The sequence below is a fragment of the Carettochelys insculpta genome, chromosome 7 (assembly GCF_033958435.1).
Source record: "Carettochelys insculpta isolate YL-2023 chromosome 7, ASM3395843v1, whole genome shotgun sequence".
In the NCBI taxonomy this organism is placed as follows: domain Eukaryota; kingdom Metazoa; phylum Chordata; order Testudines; family Carettochelyidae; genus Carettochelys; species Carettochelys insculpta.
The window spans coordinates 29,770,734-29,792,718 of NC_134143.1; the positions used below are offsets into that span (position 1 = coordinate 29,770,734).

The 21,985-nt window shown below is 39.9% G+C and overlaps 1 protein-coding gene across 6 annotated transcripts in view; it reads left to right on the forward strand.

The window, feature by feature from the left end:
- The window catches only part of MYPN (myopalladin), a 179,174-nt gene that overhangs the window by 48,819 nt on the left and 108,370 nt on the right, over positions 1-21,985 (forward strand). For 5 of the 6 annotated variants that reach the window (XM_075000208.1, XM_075000212.1, XM_075000211.1 and 2 more), the window contains 3 exons: positions 1,369-2,313; positions 15,267-15,442; positions 19,420-19,471. In XM_075000208.1, the coding sequence (XP_074856309.1) occupies positions 1,369-2,313; positions 15,267-15,442; positions 19,420-19,471 (1,173 nt within the window). The remainder of the gene's footprint in view (positions 1-1,368; positions 2,314-15,266; positions 15,443-19,419; positions 19,472-21,985) is intronic. The other variant, XM_075000213.1, reaches the window with a different exon arrangement.

Below are 21,985 nucleotides of genomic sequence, written 5' to 3' on the forward strand. Positions count from 1 at the left end.
AAAAGAAAGAGAATGGGACTGCTCATCTTGGAAAAGAGATGTGGGGGTGTGATATAGAAGATATGATAGTGGTCTACAAAATCATGTATGATATGAAGAAAATGAATAGAGAAGTGTTATTTATTTGCTCTTCTTCATATTCTGCACAGTCTGTGGCATTCCTTGCCACAGGATTTGGTGAAGTCCTAAAGCATAACTGGGTGCCAAAAAGAATTAGATAAGTTCATGAAGGATAGGTCCACCAGCGGTTATTAGCTAAGATGTTAAGAGACAACCCTATGCTTCAGGTGTTCTTAGCCTCCAATTGCCAGAAACTGGGACTAGATGAAAAGGGATATATCCACTTGAAATTAACCTGTTCTATTCAGGTACCCTATGAAGTATCTGGCCCTGGCCACTGTGGCTACGTCTACACTAGCCCGAAACTTCAAAATGGCCACGCAAATGGCCATTTCGAAGTTTACTAATGAAGCGCTGAAATGCATATTCAGCGCTTCATTAGCATGCAGGCGGCCGTGGCACTTCAAAATGGACATGTCTCGTCCCGACGGGGCTCCTTTTCGAAAGGACCCCACCTACTTCGAAGTCCCCTTATTCCCATCAGCTCATGGGAATAAGGGGACTTCAAAGTAGGTGGGGTCCTTTCGAAAAGGAGCCCCATCGGGATGAGACGCGCGGCGGCGAGGCGCGTCAATTTCGAAGTGCCGCGGCCGCCTGCATGCTAATGAAGCGCTGAATATGCATTTCAGCGCTTCATTAGTAAACTTCAAAATGGCCATTTGTGTGGCCATTTCGAAGTTTGGGGCTCGTGTAGACACGGCCTGTGAGAGACAGAATACTGGGCTATATGAACCATTGGTCTGACCGGGTATGGCCATTCTTGTGTAATTAATATAGTATTTGTTGTGAGTTTTCAGTGAAAATATTTCATTAGAATGTGTTTTAACCCCACAAATTGATTTCTTTCAGTGATTTCAGACAAAATCTGTTCAGTTTAGAAGTACCATAAAGCTGTGTGTTTTTCTCCTAATTGTCAGTCCATCAAATTCAGCATGGAATTTAAAAGTTAAAGTGGGTTCTTTCTGGCTTAGACATAGTTAACCATAAAGACTTTGCAACTGGAACTTAGTTAACAGTTCTCTTCACCCGTTACCTGGGATAACAGGGGTAAAAATAATAAAAACTCATTTCAGTTAACAAAGGCAGTAGATCTCACTCTTAATAAACACAACAACAGATCAATTTAATAAAAAGAGGCACAAAAATACAATTTAAAATTGTGTTCTGAATTTCAGACACCTGTAATTCTGTGCGGCAACTAATTTACTATTGATGAGGTGTGGTCCTATTTGTCCTTTTTGTTGACAGCATGCAAGACAACAGTTTAGAATCTTCCACTTCAATATCTCAACTTCTGAAAGAGAGTTATTTAGCTGAAACCAATTATCAAGGGAACAGTGAAAGAAGTAGATCAGAACCATCTTCACACACTTTCCATTATGGCAGTACTTCCGGGGCTTCAGAAGAAGTTGCTGGCCCAGATGACCTTCCAGATCTTTCTGCCTTTTTGAGCCAAGAAGAGTTAGATGAAAGTGTAAATCTGGCAAGACAAGCAATTGATAAAGATCCACTTGAGAAACAAGATGAACAACAGACACATGTACATTATAGTTCTGATCAAGTGAAAACCTGCGGAAAAACTATTTCAAACAAACAAGTGGCACAGGCCACAGTTTTACCAACTTCTGACAAAGATCTCCATTCAAATTTTTGTCTGGATCATGTCACAGAAACAAAAGGTTCCAAAGAGAGTACTCAGAATCTAAAGAAACAAAAGTTTGGTTCTGAAGCAGAATCCAAAAAAGAATTTCTAAACAAGGCAGCAGATTTCATTGAGGAGCTTTCTTCACTTTTCAAAGCACACAACTCTAAAAGAATAAGACCTAAAACATGCAAAAACTACAGGAGCAAGCTTGAATCTAAAAATAAAGCTGCTCAAGAAGGTAGCCCTAGTTTCCCAAACCTCTCAGAAAAGAGAGAGCGACGACCTATTCCAGTACTTCAAGATTTGGATGATAAAGCAGAGTATACACTTGAAAAAACAAATGATCAACACAAGGTAAACTTGGAATCTATAAATCAGGTAGAAAGTACAGAGTTAACAACACAGACAGAACCCACATCTTTATATTTTGAGGAGCCAGTTGGACGGCCGCCACACTTTACACAAAAACTGAAAAGCAGAGAAGTTCCTGAAGGAACCAAAGTGCAGTTGGACTGCATTGTAGTAGGAATTCCAGCACCTGAAGTCAGGTAAACCTATTCAATTTTTGCCACTTTGCATTCTGTAATGGCAGATGGATGGGTTACATTTTATATGTATGTTTTACAATTATAGCAGTTCTTTCATCTTGGTTATTAAAAATAACTAGGAAACCTGCTTTATTTAAATCATTCAGAAGGTTTTCTGTTTAAAACTTAAGACATTTAGGTGTCATGCTTTTTGCTTGAATTGTAGAGGATATACTTGTTAAAAGCTACACTTCTGCAATTAGAAAATGTTATCTCTTTTCTGAGAAAGATTTGTTCTCTTCATGAGAACTGAGTGATTAAACACGATAAACCTGCTGAAAATAGCTAAGTGCATGATTCTCATTGCAGTAGAACGAATGCATTTGGGTTGAGTAAGTACAGCATTGTATGACTAAGGGATTTGCACTCATAATACATAAATACAAATGGCTGTGTCTACACTACCACCCACCTTCGAAGGAAGGATGGTAATTAGTGTGTTAGGAGTCTACTAATGAAGTGCTGTGCTGCATACACAGCGCTTCATTAAGCAAATTCCCCCCACGGACTTCAAAGTTGCCCTGGCACTTCAAAGTACCAGTGGGTGAGCCGCGGCTAGATGCGCACCGGTACTTTGAAGTTTAAAACGAAGTTTAAAACTTCAAAGTTGCCGCAGGGGGGAATTTGCTTAATGAAGTGCTGCATATGCACGGCAGCACTTCATTAGTAAACTCCTGACACCCTACTTACCATCCTTCCTTTCAAGGAAGGTGCTAGTGTAGACAAGTCCAATGAAGTGCTGCATATGCAGCGCAGCACGTCATTAGTTAACTCCCAACACCCTAATTACCATCCTTCCTTCGCAGGAGGGTGGTAGTGTAGACAAGCCCAATGAGAGATTAAAAATCCGCATCTTCAGTTATTACAATAGAAGCCAGGACTCCTTGATTTTACTATGGGCTCTCACAAAGATTCCCTCTGCAGTGCTGGTAAGGTCACTTAACCTTAGTTTACCCAATTTTAATATGCTTTGACTAGTCACTAGTTACTCATAAGTTACTCATGTTGTTGGACAGCTAAACTACATGGCGTAGTTTCTGCCTGTATCTCCAGGGAGTTTCGAGGATTAATTAGGTAATGTTTATAAAGATCTTTGGTGATGAAAGGCACCATAAAAGTCAGTGCTAAACATTATAGGGCAGGACACAGATAGAGAAATAGTTTATTATAATTCTCACTTTTACCTTCAAGTTCTCATGATTTATTGATGTTTCTCAACATACACATGTTTAAAGAGAGCCCATAGACAACATATTCTCAATCACCTGGGTACAACCCCAGTGACTGCAGTGAGGATACATCAGAGTAACTGAAAGAATCCAACCTGTCTTTTAGAACAGGGATGAGCAAAATCAGCCCTGGGGGTTAGATCTGGCCTGTCAAGCATTCCTCTCTGGCCCATCCAGCTGATTAGCACAGTATAATTTATAAAAGCATTATGTGGTATTTCATGCTGTTTGACTGCATCTGTCTACATTATCAATGCTCATATACAGTACAATGGTCCTAATTCACTTACAGTCATTGGTTCCAGGAAAAATAAAATTCCAAAAATAATTTATTTTTGAACCAAGATCCAATGAGCTATGGGGACCTAAGCATACTACATTCACTAAAAATATTGTGCATCTTTGGCAAGGTTGAGTAAAGCTGTCAAATACAGTAAAAAAGGAATCTTTATTGTAAACTATGAGATATGTTAAGACCTCGGATTAGAAAAAATATTGGAGAAGAATCTACTATGAAGGTAGCATCTCTTGAGTTGTGTGATTGATTAGAATAATTGTTGTGAAGTTATGCAAGGAGGAGAGAGCTATGTTCTAATAACCAAGAAATAGAGATGCAAAGAAGTCAACAGCCTCTGGAAAGCAGGAATTTATCAGTAGCTCATGAAGCATAGCTTGATGCAGAGTTCATAGAATACTTGCCACTTCTCCTAACCTTGCACAAACCTCTCTCTGCATGATCACTTGTTTTAATGCTCTGTGGCTGGTGAAAGGCAGTGGCTCCTCTCCAAATAATAATTCACCCCCTTCTCCACGTGCATGCTCCTACGTCTATGGGGCACTCTGGCACAAATTAATACAGGAGTGGATCATCAGTAACTTGCATAGTTTCTCCTCCTGACCACTGGAAAGAAGCCTGATGACATGGATTGTCATGTTGGTGGCAGCATAGTTTGTGGTGAAGTATTAGAGTGGCAGAAAGGTAATTTGTTGCTACGGTATGACCCATATCTTCAATACACTCTGACAAAGACTATTACAGAAAGTATGTATTAGAGAGGGTTCAAACTATAACCTCTCTTCTGAGGTTTGGATACAAACTATGTCCTTGAACGTGTAATGACTGAATCCAAATGCCAAATTTGAATGCATTTGAAATGAAGAAAATTTTGATTTGGACTTTGAAACTCCAAATGTAGGGGTGTTTGTTTCCAGTATGTTGGTTTGACCTATGAGATTTATTCTGACTACATTTACACTGGTGTAAATCTGAATAATTTAGCTGACTCAGAGTTGATAATTGTCAATACCAAATATTTAAACAGGTTCTTTACTGATTCATAAGCTTCTGTTAAGATGGTATTAAGAACAAATAGAAACTAACTTTACCATTTGACATTCTGTTCACATTGCTGGTATCAGCCATGTTGACAGAGTGTACTAGCCTTCTGCACACAAAGGCCATGTCTACACGTGCACGCTACTTCGCAGTAGCGGCGCCAACTTCAAAATAGCGCCCATCACGGCTACACGTGTTGGGCGCTATTTTGAAGTTGAAATCGACGTTAGGTGGTGAGATGTCGAAGTCGCTAACCCCATGAGGGGATGGGAATAGCGCCCTACTTCGAAGTTGAACATCGAAGTAGGGCACGTGTAGACGATCTGCGTCCCGCACCATTGAAATAGCGGGGTGCGCCATGGCGGCCATCAGCTGAGGGGTTGAGAGACGCTCTCTCTCCAGCCCCTGCTGGGCTCTACGGTCATCGTGTGCAGCAGCCCTTAGCCCAGGGCTTCTGGCTGCTGCTGCCGCAGCTGGGAATCCATGCTGCATGCACAGGGTCTGCAACCAGTTGTCGGCTCTGTGGATCTTGTGTTGTTTAGTGCAACTGTGTCTGGGAGGGGCCCTTTAAGGGAGCGGCTTGCTGTTGAGTCCGCCCTGTGACCCTGTCTGCAGCTGTTCCTGGCACCCTTATTTAGATGTGTGCTACTTTGGCGTGTAGACGTTCCCTCGCAGCGCCTATTTCGATGTGGTGCTGCCCAACGTCGAAGTTGAACGTCGAAGTTGCCAGCCCTGGAGGACGTGTAGACGTTATTCATCGAAATAGACTATTTCGATGTAGCGTGCATGTGTAGACGTAGCCAAAGTGGCAGAATAAATGCAGGAACACAGTATCATTGGTTGATAGCAGCTACAAAGTTGATTAATGTTTGTTTGGTTTTTCTGAGCTTCAAAGCAAAGGATAATGATATTTTTTTCAAAAACATGCATCTGGGCATTAGGGTGTGCCTTTACTTCTTGTAGCCACTATCAAAAGTAAATCTCAATTAATTTTTAGCAGATTTTGGGATGGTAATATGGGTTTTGTTATTATTAATTTACTTTCCACATGCTACACTGTCATTAATGCTGGCAAACAAACATTTTTCTAAACAAAGAACTTAAATACAAAATGTTACCATGATTTCAGCGCTTTTACATCAATAGGTTTTTGTACTGCAAAGAGATGGGTTCAAGGAATTTTCATCAGAGACAGACTGATTAATCAAACTAACTGCTAGAAAATGTTCAACAGTAGCAAGAAATCACAGACAGTTTTGTTCTTTTGACTCAGTGGCAAAATGGAAGAAGTCAGAGATTTGAAATAAATGTCCTGATTATCATATTAGAAGCCAGAGTCTCAAACTGAAGCACTTATACCTGGGACTGCCCAAAGGATCTTAGTGTGGGCCCTGGAAGTTTCCTAATGGTTTTCATCAGAAATAGTTATCTGAGGCACAGGGGAAGCTGTCTACTCTATGACCACCAGAACTGATTGAACTATTCACTATGAATATTATTCACTATTAATTTAGCTATTTATTTGCCTAATAAATTATTTATGAAATTATTATTTTCTTTAAATATATTTGTCATTTATAAGTTTTGCAGAATAAATAGATAAACAACTTTAAAACTGAGAGATAAGATGAGTGAAACAATATCTTTTATTGCACCAACTTCTGTTAGTGAAAGAGACAAGCTTTCAAAACCAAAGTGATCTATGTCAAACTGTAGAACTGGCCACACCAATCTGACTCATTTTCATCTGTAGAAGTTCTCTGTGAAACTTGGGCAACAGCCATCCAGGGATAGGAAAGCCATTTTGCAAGTGCAGTCTAGCACACTTTGGTGGGTCATCAGCAGTAAGTAATTGAACCCAGGACCTCAGGAACTAAAACTTAGAGCCTTTTCTGCCTGACCTAAAACACCCTGCTTTCTCAAAAATGTCTGCAACAGACTTACTAACCTATATCTGTGGCCCAGTCACCGCCATTGTAGGGGGACAAAGTACCACTTTGAATGGGTGGGAGTCAGACAATGATACAAAGATTAAATTTAGACAATAGGTGAAATACAGAAAGAACAGAAGATGGAGACTGGCATTTAGATATTTCTGATATTCATAAATCAAGCTAAAAATAAAACACTACGGAACCAATTTACAGTGGTGATGTAAATAGCAGAGTAAATGTTGCTGGGTGGAAATTGGCCAGAAAATAGCTATAAATGGTAATCTACCACTTGGGCAAGTATTTTGTGTGTAACCACTCACTAAAGGACAGAAAAGCACATGGCACAAGAAATTTATTTAAAGTCTTGGTAAGGGAACCTCTAAAGATTTAGTTGTTTTGATTTGGATGCTTAACTAGATCCATCCAAACCTTTGCTGAAACTAAATATTAATGTAAAGATGGTTGTGCGTAAAATTAGCGTAAAGAAGCCCACAAGTGGCAAATGAGGCAATGCCAAATGCCACAGGAAGATTTAAAAAGGAAAGCACATCACTAGATGAAGTTGGTTAACCTTATCTACAATATTTCAGTGTACTCACACTTTACCTTTTCTACCATTTTCATGCAGTGCCATAACAGAGAGAAAAATAAAGGATGACATCACAGCATCTGTGGCTAAATTGATCCCAAAATTGAGTTCACAGCTATGGAGAAAGACAGATTATTATTTAATATTTATATTGAGGTAGCACCTAGAGTCCATGTAACCTGCAGCCCCGTTGTAAAAGAAAATGAGCATTGAGAAAACAACTGTCATGCTCCAAAGAATGTATAGTTTACAAAGTGAATTTGAATTGTGATTTAACTTCCCCCATATCTTCTAAAACATTGAGTAACATTTACTTCAGCCACAGTGCAGATATGAGATAGATATTTGGGCTGAGGACCATCAACGTTTTGTTCATGAACCTAAAAGTTGTTATATTCCTCTCCATGCTTCCTTCTACATCTCTATTTTTTTAATTGTTGAAGTAGTCAGTGTGACATACATACTTCCTATTGTCAAGGTACTGGACTGCTTTTTTGTTTTGATAGTATATAGACTAGCACGGCTTTCTCTCAGTATACTTCCTATTGGTGGGAGATGGCCTTATCTGCGCAGGCTGAGAGACGTCTAAATTTTTTCCAAACTCTTTGGCTCACCTCTGCCTGATTAACTTTACTTGTGAATCATATTGCATGATTTGGCACACATAACTGTCCTGAAAGCATCAGGAGGATTTGAAGTGCTATAAACAGGCTACACGTCATGAAATTTATATGAAAGAATTCTTCAGCATGCACATGGATAGCTAAAAAAGGGTTCATTGTAGCACTCCTTTGTTTAAGAACATAGACCTGTGATTGATCATCTTGCAGTTAAATTTGTAAGTCACACAATCCCCATTAAGTTGAAAAATGTTTTTGACAATTTAATAAAAGCATTTATTGTTTTTTCTCTCTCTAAGCCATGGAGACAAACTTATCTTTGGTATAGCTCCATTCAAGTCAGTTATGCCAGGGAGGAATTTGGTCATAGTGTTTGATGCAGTCTGGGCTTAAAATGAATCGAACTTGCGTAGTGAAGCTATCCCTACAATTTGTGGCAGGAATAAAATGTCAATGGCAGATAGTATTGATACTTCAGTCCTGCTGCATATTGCAATGTCAATACGCCCTTTGTAAAAGATCGTCACTCGCCTTCTTGTAATTGCTGTTCTTCAAGATGTGTTGTTCAAGTTGATTCCAATCATGTGTGTGCACCTCACCTGCATTGCTGTCAGAAACTTTTCTCCTTAGGAGCTCCCATCAAGTAATCTGAGGACTCTCCCTAGAGTGTCACCTCATTATATGACTAACATATGACCAAATCAACCCTGCTTCTTGCCAGCTACTCTGACAGAGGTGAAGGAGGGTAGGTGTTGGCACACCAAACCACTTGCTTGGGTCCCCACTGAGACTTAGTTGGGCCCTGGCCCTGGGCTAGTGAGTGATTTGGTGGTCTATGCCTACTGTTCCTGCCCCTACAGTGGCAGGGGTCCTGCCTAGGTTATGGTTTGATATTGCATCTGTTTCTGCTGGAGTTCAAACTTAAAGGGTTTTATCTGGGTAGTGGGCATGTGCATCTCGAGAGGTTTTGTTGTTACCCTAGAATCTTTTAAGCTATTGACACCCAAATCTGATTGATAAGAAAACAGCCACACGTCTTCAAAGAGAAGCTCCTGCAGGGTGGAACTCCAGGGGAAGACCAGAAGCCTGGAGCCAGGAGGTTCTCCTCATAACCACCCCTGAGGAGATGGTTTGTGTCGCTGAATGAGCTGCATCCAGGGAGGCTTGAAGGGAAGTCCAGGCCACTGTTTTCCTCTCCTTGACCAGAGCTAAGACCTTATTTCTCAGTTCCTTCAGGAGCAGCTTCTTATATTTGGGCATATCATCCCACAAGTAGAAACTGTACCTGCTGAGGATAGCCAGTTGATGGGCTGAAGGCTTACTACTGCACACTCCTTTCTACCAAAAAGGCCATTTGCTTGGCCTCTTTAGACTTGGGACAGGTGCTCATTAACCCTGGGGCTCCTTATTCACTGTCAAAATAACCAGTGAATAGGAAGGTGAGTGAGAGAATAGGAACTCATAACCCTCAAAGGGAACAAATTACTTCCTCTCTAAGTCCTTTGCAATAGGCAAAATGCAGTCTGAAGTCTGCCACAGGATCTTGTCAGTAGTTTAAATGCTTTTCATTAATTGGAGGGCAATTCTAGAAGGACCCTCTGGCAAGAGGACATCAACCATCGGATCTTTCAGTTCAGCTACCTCCTCTGCCTATAGTTCCATATTATGGACAATGCAGTGGAGTAGGTTTTGGTGCTTCTTGGTGCTAACCCTATGATCAATAGGTGTGAGGCCTAGATGTAGACACCCATGCCACCACTTTGTCTGGTTGAGCTGTCGACTCTCTAGCTCTGCGGTGTCCCATATGCTCCCCGGAGATAGTAGAGTGTGATGAAATGGAGCTCAGGAGAGCTTCACAGGTGGGGTGCCCCTCCAGCCAGCCATGCAAGTGCCCCACCACATGGTAGGACAAGCACATGGCTGCAGCAGCAGACGTGGCTCCTCCAGCCGTGGCAGGTTCCAGCCACAGGGTGACTAGTGCAGTGCAGCTACAGCCCTGGGCAGCTCACATGGCAGTGGCTCCAGCTGCAGCACAGCTTCAGCCCAGGGCAGCTTGTACAGTGGCGGCTTCAACCTGGGGCGGCTTGCGTGGCTCCAGTGAGTAATCTTGTGGCAGGTGGTGTCTGGCTCAGGATGGGGAGGCGGCAGCACCTGGCTGGTGCATTGCCTGGCTTAGGGAGGGGCAGCACCTGGTTGGGGTGGGTGCTTGGCTGGGGGGAGTATGCTGTAAGTGGTGGGGTGGGAGAGGGAGGCAGATAGCTTGGCCAGATCATAGCAAGTGCAGATGCACAATGTGATCCATGACAAAAGCCTTTGGGAGGAGAACGGGAGCCCTTCCATTCAGCTGTTCGTCACAGTAATGGACAGAATGAACTTCCAAAATGGCTTCACTCATTCAATACAGACAGCCAAAGCCTGTCAAACTTCCAATGAATTAAGTCTTTGTTCCCAGCTACTTGTACAAGGCTTTGGATACTGGGAGGAAGATGTCCTGGGTAACATGGAACCAAGAGGCCACCTGAGGGACTATCCGAGGGGTAGCTGTGTTAGTCTGTATCCACAAAAACAATGAGAAGTCCTGTGGCACCTTATAGACTAACAGATTTTTTGGAGCATATTCTTTTGTGGGCATAGACCCACTTTGTCAGATGAGGGAGGAATGCCAAATATAGCCTGAGCTAAATCTTGTCCTTATAGAACATCCTATAAGCCTAATTTCCTGTCTTTGACAGCAGCCAGTGCCACATGCTTCAGAAGCAATGAACAGAGGAGCACAATTGGAGTGATTGATCCCTCATCATCCAGTCTAAGCTTTTGGATGTTTAAAGACACTTGGAGCATGGGCTTGCATCCCTGATCATCTTAGATAATAGCCATTGCTGGATCTATTATCCATAACCTTATTCTTTTTTCAATCCAATTGTACTTTTGGCCTTCATAACATCCCCTGCTATGGGTTCCACAGGTTGACTGTGTGGAATGTGAAAAAGTACTTATCGTTGTTCTAAACCTGCTGCCTATTAATTGCATTGGGTGCCCCTGGCTTTTCTATGATGTAAAGGGATAAATTACACTTACTCACTTTTTCAAAATAATTTTACAGACCCTTTTCATATACCCCTACCCCAACAGCCCAGACATCTCTTTTCTAAGGCAAGGGTGAGCAAACTTTTCAGATCAGGCCCCACTTTTCATCCCTGTGATTAGCAGGGTGCCCCCAACCTGTCTAATGTAATACAAACTGATGGAAATTTAGTTATGTTCATGTGAAAAAAAAACCTTCAGCACATGAAAAAAATTATGTAGAATGTAAAAACCTTATTAGTTGGCATATAAATGTGAATACACATACATAAAAACAGTAACATATTTCAACACTTTTAATGAGATGGATGAGCCTGATATCCATCAGCTGATCATGCTGTGTCCCCTCTTTTAAAACTTCACCCTCCCAAGGGGGCCCATCCCCTACTTTGTTCACCCCTGTTCTAAGGCTATGTCTACACTTGCACTCAATTGACAAAAATATTATCATATATTGGTGCTTAAAAAACCACAAATGACAAATTTTGCCACAGCATTCATCTGTGGGTGTACCAAGAATTCATATAATGGCATTATAATATTTTCTGTTTTATTATTGACACTTTCTTAGTGGTTCCTAGACTTATGATAGCTTTATTGACTGGCACTGTGCATTCAGTGGTTATTTTCAGGGAATTAAAATATCTGACAATCAAACATATTATTAAAAAATCAGAATTCACTGAATAATTTATTCAACGAGTCTTAATTATTTATTTGAGTTAATTATAAAAATGGCAGAAAACAGAAAATACAACTATTTCTTGAAAGAAACAGCATTGCAAATATGCAATCAGACATCTGAACTACATCACCAGTTCAGTTGTTGATGAATGATAATGGTTTCAATGCTGGTCATGCTCGACTCTTCCAGGACAGCAGTGTTCGTGTGCCTACCCTCCAAAGAGATAGTAAGGATTCTCCTGAGGCAGTACTGATGATATTCTTGAAGTGCCTTCAAATGACACTCGTATGTTGTCCAGGTTTCACACGTACAATAGCCTTGAAACAACCACTGCACAATATACAAAGAGCTTTGTCTTGAGATAGCTGTCCGAGTTCTTGAAGACCCTTTGTCTCAGGTAGGCAAAAGCAGAGCTTGCACAGCTCGGACAATGCTGGATTTCTACTTCAATGTCAACTTTAGAGGCAAGATGACTCCACATTTTCCAGCAGTTCTCCAGTGAGTTCAATAGAAGGTACATGATATTATCCCATTGCCAAGGGTTGGTGGAGCACATTGGTCTTTCTGATGTTCAGTGTGAGGCTGAGATTCTCATATACTTCAGTGAAGGTACTTAAGATGGTCTGAAGAGTTGCAGGAGAAAGAGCAGCAACCATGTTGTCATCTGTGTACTGGAGATCCACGATGGAGGTTGCGGAAATCCTGCTTTTGGCGGTATCTTCCAATATAATTCCTCATTAGTGACCTCCTGCATCTATCCTATTCTCAGTGCCTCGGGTGTAGAAAATGTAGTTTTTCCTTTTGCCTCCTTAGATAACGGAATTTGCCAGTACCCCTTTGTTAAATCCAGAGTAGTTAGGAAGCGGGCATTGCACAGCTGGTCAACCAACTCATCGATGCAGGGTATGTAATAAGCATCAAATCTGGATGCCTCATTCAGCCTCCTAAAGTCATTATAGAACCTAGCCATGTCATCAGCTTAGATACCAAAACAATTGAGCTAGACAATTCACTATGGGACTCACTGATGAATCCCCACTCTAACATCCTCTTTACTTCATCCTTAATTTCCTCTCTGCTTGCAGCTGGTACCCAATAAGGCCTTAGGGTTTCCTTAACACCATAGTTTGTGATTATGTGGTGATACGCTTCAGTCGTTCTGCCTGGCCTTGTTGAGAGTACAGCCTGGTATCAGCTGATCATTTCTTCTATCTCATTCTTTTGGTGGGGTGTCAGGTCAGGGGGCATTCTGACTTGCTGGTGTGAAGTAGCTTCCTTGGTCAGGGCCTCTTGGATGACTACACATGCCCTTGGGACTGCCCTGGTTTTAAGAGATTCACATGGTAAATCTGTTCTTCTTTCTGGCATCCTGGCTACTGCACTTTGTAGTTTACTTCCTCTATGGGCTAAACTACCTCAGAGGGCCTTTGCCAGGGGGCCAAGAGCTTGCTTTCTGCCATGGGTATTAATATCATCACTCAATCCCCTGACTGGAACTGTCAAACTTTCTCCTGATGATTATAACGGTTTCACTGCGCCTTCTTCACCTTTTCCAGGTGTTCCTGTACAATTGGGGTGACCCTGGCTATTCATTCCTGCATCTGCAGAACGTGCCTGATTCTGTCACAGTTTCCTGCATCTTCTACTGCATTGGCTCATTGAAATGCTGAAAAACTATAATACCTCTGAGCGTCTAACAAAATGCCATACAATCCCTGTTTTCACATGAGAAATAGGATCTGGGATTACAGGTTTTGGCCGAGTGTAATTCGTCCATCTAGCTGAGGGTCAAAAGGCAAATGTAGAAACAGGACCAAGAGGAGAATTTAGAGTCCAGCTGCCTGAATGACCATCTGTCCTAGAGAAAATTTCTCTGTTGAGATGTCTTATAATGTGGTAGAAAACTTCTTTTCTTTGGGATATATACATTAACCTTATGCATGTAATGATCTAGTAGTTATAAATGTTCAGCAATACATGTCAATGTAAAGAGTCACATTAGACTAAATACCAGTCCTTTTCTTTCCTTTGTTCTAAGCTGAACACCACAATTTACAGGAATGAAGTTTAAGGAAAATTCCTATATCAAGGAATTCATAGCAGACAAGTATAGATGGGTTTGAAGTGAATAGATGAGTGGACCTAGCTATGAATAAAAGGCATATGAGACACATCTCCTCTGGCATACACACAGTACCCCGTCTAATCTGCTGCCTCTTAGACTTTCATAACTGCATTGATCTTTTTAAAAAGTTGTTAAAAATCTATACCAGAAATATGGAATCCACATACAAAAACAGAAGGAAGAATAACAACCTTTACTATAGTACAATGGTCCAGTCAATCTGTCCAATCCTCAGGCAACACATTACATATATCAGAAAACCATAGTATTTAAATGTTTGAAAGACTGTAATTTTGAGTTTAGATTTTCTGTATATGTCCGAAAAGTTGATGTGCATTTGCATAATATAATTTTATTGAAGTAAATCTTATGCAATTCATACAATATAACGAGAAACTGAAGCTGAATTCAATTCTCTTTTCTCTTCCCGTGTCATGATAGTAGCGAGATCCCCATCTGGAAAAACATCTTATTGTTGTCCGAAACAAACTAACATGTTAATTGATATAACTGCTGTATAGACTGTAGTTTTCTTATTTGCTGTAGTTGTGTGTTCCAAAGAAAAGCAACTGTTTATTCTTTTGACTGTTAATTTAATTTGCCTAAGGTATCTATCTGCTTCAGGCAATAATCACAGAATCACAGGGCTAGAAGGGACCTCAGGAGGTCATCTAGTCCAGCCCCCTGCTTCAAGCAGGATCAACCCCTACTAAGTCATCACAGCCAGGACCTTGTCCAGCTGGGACTTAAAAACCTCAAGGAATGGAGAATCCACCACCTCTCTAGGCAACGCATTCCAATACTTCACCACCCGCCTGGTGAAGTAGTTTTTCCTAATATCTAACCTACACCTTTCCCTCTTCAACTTCAGACCATTACTCCTTGTTCTGCCATCTGACACCACTGAGAACAGTTTCTCCCCTCCTTTTTAGAGCTCCCCTTCAGGAAGTTGAAGGCTGCTATTAAATCACCTCTAAGTCTTCTCTTCTGTAAACTAAACAAGCCCAAATCCCTCAGCCCATCCTCATAGGTCTTGTGCTCCAGACCCTTAATCATTTTTGTTGCCCTTCGCTGAACCTGTTCCAGCAAATCCACATCCTTTTTATACTGGGGGGCCCAAAACTGGACACAATATTCCAGATGTGGCCTCACCAGTGCCGACTAAAGAGGAATAACTACTTCCCTAGATCTGCTCGAAATGCTCCTCCTAATGCACCCCAGTATGCCGTTAGCTTTCTTGGCCCTCTGTTCTGTTATTAAAGTGCCTTCTAGTTGTCAAATTTTTGTTATAAACTGTAATCTTGCTTTGCAGGTGGTACTGTGAAGGAAAGGAACTTGAAAACTCACCAGATATACATATTATTCAGTCAGGAGATTTGCACTCTTTGATTATAGTTGAAGCTTTTGAAGAGGATACGGGACGTTATTCTTGCTTTGCTTCGAACATCTATGGGACAGACTCAACTTCTGCAGAGATATACATAGAAGGTAATATTATAAATCTTTGCAAAGTGAAACTGATAATAAATCTTTAAAAATAGAACAATATATTTTATATACTAGCACTAAATTTACAAGTTGGCTTCAGAGCTGATCAGTGGAAATTCAACAATTCCAGTCTATTAATACATTTTATCATTTTCTCTCTGACAGTTCTTTTATATAGGTATTCTCACTGCTCTTTAAATACATTTATACTAATCTTTGAGTTAATGAGTTTAATATCTACTTACAAATTTTTAAAACAAAAAATTACTTAAGTAGGTGCAGAACCTCTTGGTGACCTCATTGCAAGATTGGGACTGCAAAGTGCTTAGACTGTGATTCCTCAATAAAGTTATTTTCTGTAGCTCCTTAAGAAAAAAAGGGAATTCAATCTTTGGCCATTTCGACACAGGCCACTTCCTTCAGAAGTGGCATGCTAATACAGGGAGCGAAAGATGCTAATGAGGCACGGATGCAAACTCCCCATGCCTCATTAGCATAACGTCACGTGATTTGGAGTCCGGAAGTCCGTTCTTCTGGAATCCAAAACACTGTGTAGAAGCGCGGCCCTGACGGGCGCTTCCGGAAGGACGTGCTTCTTCTGGAGACCCCTTCTTCCCAAACATTTTTGGGGAAACAGCATGGAACAATCCTAAGCTGATAGTCCAAACAAAGATACTAATCTACCAGGCATGTGTATGGTTCTCAGGCTGGACCACCTGCTCGAATTATAAACATCAGCTGGCAAGATAAAGTTTCAAATGCAGATGTCCTGTCAAGAGCTGGCATACCCAGCCTCATAGCGATCCTCAACAGCAGAAGACTATGATGGGTTGGTCATATGAGAAGAATGGGTGATGAATGTCTTCCCAAAGAAATCGTCTTGGGTGAACTGTCATGTGGGTTAAGAACAAGAGGAAGACCAAAGCTAAGATTCAAGGATACATGCAAAAACGCCACGAAAAAATTCAACATTGATGCAAAATCTTGGGAATCTACATCATCAGATCGAAATACCTAGCAATGATTGTTATGACAGGGCACATCATCCTTTGATAGTACATGTGCAAGCCATGCAAAAGAACTTTGTCTAGAAGGAAAAGCACTCAGACTCAAGAATTTGGAAATAGACTGAAATGTGGTTATTGTAATCAACTGTGCAAATCCAATACTGGATGGATAAGCCATGAGACAAAGTGCAGACTCAAACACTGCCCATAGATCCTCACCGCAGCTACTAACCACCATCTCTCAAGGAGAAAAGTGGCCCTAGTATGTTCCATAAGCAACCTATTTAGCTAAAAATGGGGTCTGTCTGTCACACCTAATGTTTTACACTGGACTCATCATAATAGTTGGGGTGCCTCACAAACTTTAAAAGAAATTAATAGGATCTTGGTTTACCTCTCTCTTTCCAGCCTCCAAGCAGAAGTTTTTTGTTTTGTTGTTACTGATGATGTTTTTTTTTTGTTTTGTTGTTGCTGTTGTTGTTTTGGTTCATGTGTTTATCTATTGTGAGTTATATGACCTAACCTAATTTGGCATTATTTCCCTCCTAAGTGGTCAGTAGTTGTTAGTGCCAAAAACTAATAACTGGCTAAACACTGGCTGTTACACTGTTACTGACAACAAAGACACATCAGAACTATGTAACTCATGTGGGACAAAGTTACCTTCTGTTTCAGACAGTTACACTTTTGCTTGGTTTCAGTCCGGCCTGCCACATTTTGACAAAAATGTGAAAATAAAATTGTGCAAAAATATGAATATGCAGTTTAATATTTGTAATTGTAAGGCAAGAGAACAGGGAAGCCAAGCAGACTGTTACACTTTATTAGGTTCTGATAAGTTAAAGGTGTCTCCTCTTGAGATCACCATCTTTGTATAAATGGAGGGAGGGTCGTCTAACGAGACATTTAACTGTTGATAGGAGTGAAGACGAGTCTCTTTGGATCTGTAAAATTAACTGCTCTTCAGTTGATTCAAACTCAAATTGACAATAGACTCATATAAGTTTAGTTTGTTTTTAAGTGGCTCATCTAAACTTTTTACTGAGCTCAGACCTATGGGTCAAAAGCAAAGTTTAAACCTTGTCATCCCATTTCATTTGTGATTTCAGTCTCATAAAAAGTAATAAAATAACATCATTCTTTTTCTTCAGTCATTTTAATTGTAATCAGACATTTGTACAAGTATATTCTCTTATTTTTATATAATGAAAAGATAGTGTTCAAGTTTTCAGTTATTTATTTAACATTCCAACAAACTGCCTGCACAGATTTTATTATTAGTTAAGTTTCGTGGGTTGTTCTTAAGTAACAACTAATTCCATGCAATCTTCAGATACCCTTTTTAAATTTAAATTGTTTAAGGGTTTCATACAAATGACCATATAAGACAAATTTAAGTAACCAGACAACATTCTCCTGACTTAGGAAAAAACTAAAAGGAAATCATTACATTTTTAAAAACTGCTCTGTAATGGAAATATCCATTTTCATAAATGTTTTGATATCTTTGCAAAATAATGTTTTTCCTCGTACGTATTCAATTCAAAAATCAATATTTAAATTGTAAGAGTGTTTATGGTACATAAATATGTGCCTTCTACTTGGTTTGGCAATGTAATATTTATAACCTAGCAAAACTTGACATAGTTCCACTTTCTATGTATATTGTGCATGCTACTGTATTTAGGGCCAGATTGAAAGATCTGCACTCTTGCTAACGAGTGTCTTTTACCACAACAACTCCCATTAAACTCAATGAGACTGTTTGTGGAGAAAAGTACTTCTCAATCGAATGGCATCACAAGCCATAACTCAAAATAACTTATGAAATTAACTTATTTCAAATTCGGTGCCATCCACAGAGCACCCAAGTTCAAAATACACAGCTATTTCAAAGTTTTCACTACCCCTCATACCAGCGGAACCAGAATGCCATGCTCAAAATAGCACTGCTATTTCAAACATGGTGTTTAGCCATGGAGTTGCTACTTCGGGATACATTTGTATCCCAAAATAGCAACTATAGTATAGCCATAGCCTTAGTGATATCGTCTCAGGCTGGGTCTACATCGACCTGTAGTTCAGGCAGCTTCATGGAAATTAGCAGTCTTGAATGTGCAAATAGTGACAGGTTATCAGAAGACGTCATCACCTACAGCACTCATTTAAGTCAATGGGGACAGAGAGATAGCCGTGTTAGTCTCTATTCTATCAAAACAAAAAAGCAGTCATGTAGCACTTTAAAGACTAACAAAATAATTTATTAGCTTTCGTGGGACAGACCCACTTCTTCAGATCATAGCCATATCAGAACAGACTCAACATATAAAGCACAGAGGTCCAAAAATTGTTATCAAGATTGACAAATCAGAAAAATTGCTATCAAGGTTGGCAAATCAGAAGAGCAGAGGGGTGGCAGGAGGTGGGTGTGGGATGGGGAAGTTAAGAGTTAGATAAAATGAAGTATGTAAGAGTCCTTATAATGGGCCAGGTAATTGCTGTCCCGGTTCAAACTACATGTTAATCCACCTCCTGCCGCCCCTCTGCTCTTCTGATTTGCCAGCCTTGACAACAATTTCTCTGATTTATCAAACTTGATAACAATTTTTGGACCTCTGTGCTTTATATATGGAGTCTGTTCTGGTATGGCTATGATCTGAAGGAGTGGGTCTGTCCCACAAAAGCTCATCACCTAATAAATTATTTTGTTAGTCTTTAAAGTGCTACATGACAGCTTTTATTTTTTTAAGTCAATGGGATTTGAAGGAACTCAGCAAATGCTTGCTAGCTCTCCACATCTGGGCCACAATCTGCTGTTACAAAGGACTACTGGAATTGCATAGTAGACACTGCTAGGTGGAGATATACGCTAGCAGGCAACGCAAATCAAAAAACAGATTCTAAACACAAGGAAAGCTTGTCTAAACTGAGAAGTATGATTCCACAGGAAATGTTTTTGTCTTTCCATAGGTGCCTCTTCTTCTGAATCTGAAGGTGAAATTAGCACAGAAGAAATGGATCAGTAAGTGTTGTTTGGGTTAAAACATTCTAAATGTTTTACTGTAAGAAGTAACCAAAAGTAGCTGTGTGATTATATGTGTGAAACTAACTCTACTTTCCCAGTGGAGTAGTTTGTTGATTTTCATCCCATTTATTTCAGACTTCCTCTTCAGTTTGTCTAGATCATTTTGAATTATAATCGTATATTCTAAAATACTGGTAACTCCTCCCAACTTGGTATCATCTAGAAACTGTATGAGTACTTTTTATGACATTATTTAAATTGTTGATGAAGATATTTAAAAAAATCGGTCCCAAAACAGATCCCTGCAGATACCCACTGGTTGTGCCCTTCCAGAATGACTGTGAACCATTATAACTACTCTCTGGGAATGGTTATAAAAGTTGAACCTCTCTGATTCAGAACTCTCTTGTCCAGCAACATCCGTGATCTGACACGATTTTAGTTAGCTAGATGGCCACTTATCATGGGTGAGGCCAAGTTTCCCGTGGTCCCATAAAGTTTATTTACAGCCACCAGTCCTGGCTCAGTGTCCTTTGCTGTTATTTAGTTGTAATTTTCCCCAAATGTCTTCTCCGAGCTCAGTAAGCGGTGAAAGTGTTGGTAATGCTCCTAGACAATATTGACCCTCCATGGTTTGGCACATTTTCTAATCCAGCACAGGTCAGGTCCTGAGGGTGTCAGATTAGAGCAAGTCAACCTATACAACCATTTATGCCCCCAGCTTATATTAGCCCCATTTATATTGTACTTCCCTAGTTTATTTATTGAATCCTTAAACATGATTTCAGACTCCTATTACCTATCCAGACTTGTAATAAGGGGTGTCATCTAGTATGTACTGAAAGTATCAAAGCATCCCTGGTCACATCATCTCCAAATACTGAAAACATTGAGATTTTCTTCACAAACCTAAATGCAATGAGTTCTTACACTTTTTGGCAGTCTGACTGCCAAATTATCAGTCAAAGCCAGTACTGCTCTTGCAAAACATATTGCTCAGCAGAAGACCATCAAGATGAACTTGCAGCCTCAGATGATTAAAGTTGGCTTGTAATCTCAGAGGGGTAGCTGTGTTACTCTGTAGCTTTAGAAATAACAAAAAGTCCTGTAGCACTTTAGAGAAAACAAATCTATTAGGTCATGAACTTTTGTGGGTAAAATCTACATCTTCAGATGAATAGAGCAGAAGGTTGGCTTGGTTCATGAATCTTCCTCAAATTTTGGAACTGACACAAAGCTAAAACTGAGCAAATAATTAATTTTTCAGCTTGGTCACTGAAATATATATGTTTTCTGTTATTTTTGTTTGCTTTTTTAAAATAAAACTATTTGAATAAGTCATTTAAAAACAAAAAGCCAAAATACTTTGTTTTAAAAAAGTTCAAATAAAATAGAAACTTTAAAAAACATTTGTTTTGGCTGAAACTATTAACTGAATTTGACCAATCAATTGCATTTTTAGCAAATAAAACTATTTGCCTGAAAAAATGTTGCCTTGCTCTACCAAAAACCCTACATGAAATCTGGAAACTTCAACCAATCTTTAAATTTTATAATGAAAGTTTTGGAGTACGCTAGCAAAGGCTTTTCTAAGATTCTCATTCTTAAGAATTCTTCTGTTTTACAAGATTATTAGAGATGGATGGCCTATCAGGGTGAACTATTTGATGCCTCCAGACCCATCCTCTATTATCCTGATTTTCAAGGCATGGAAAAACATCATTTGTTTGTTGTCTCCAGTTTGTTTGCTTCAGTTAGATTTTGAAGATTTTGTAATGCAGTCCTGTATTTCTTGGAAAAGAGAATGCTGCTCTGAGCTAGTAGCTAGGTGTCCTCAAAGAACAGGATTATGTTGGACTCGATACAGGATAACCAAAATGTCCTCTTCTTGCTACCTAGCTTCCAGCTGTTATCACATGTTCTTGAATATTCTATATATAAAGGAAATGAATATTACATCATCTCCTAACAACGTAAGAACTCTCACATTTGCAGAGGAAAAACCAGTGTTCCCCACAGTGTATGCTCAGTTTGCAGAAGTGGGGTTTTTTTTAAGACTACTGAGAGTGGCTTTCCTGGAAAGGCTCTGGTACCTTCCATAACTGGCACACGTTCCGCTCAAAGAAAATGAAGAACACTGTTTTAATCATTTTTACTTACCACTAAAAATAAACAGAACCAGCTATCATATTCAGGATGCTAGTAAAATTATAAATGGAAATTACTTAGCAGGAATGAAAAATCAATATTGACATTTGTAAAACATGATACCAAAATTCATAATATTTTTATCAAAGTGAAGATATTGCTGACACTCCTTTTAAAGAACTAGGTTATTTATTCTGTGTCATAGTGGACAGTAATGTTTCTGTTAGACTCTGAGAGCCAGATCTTCACATGTGCCTAAAGAGCACTGCGTACTGTTGCAGAATGAGATCTATGCACCCCTTCTTTCTAAAGTTGACTCTGTGCTGGTGCAATTCCCCACTATAGATTGGAGCAGTTTTAGAG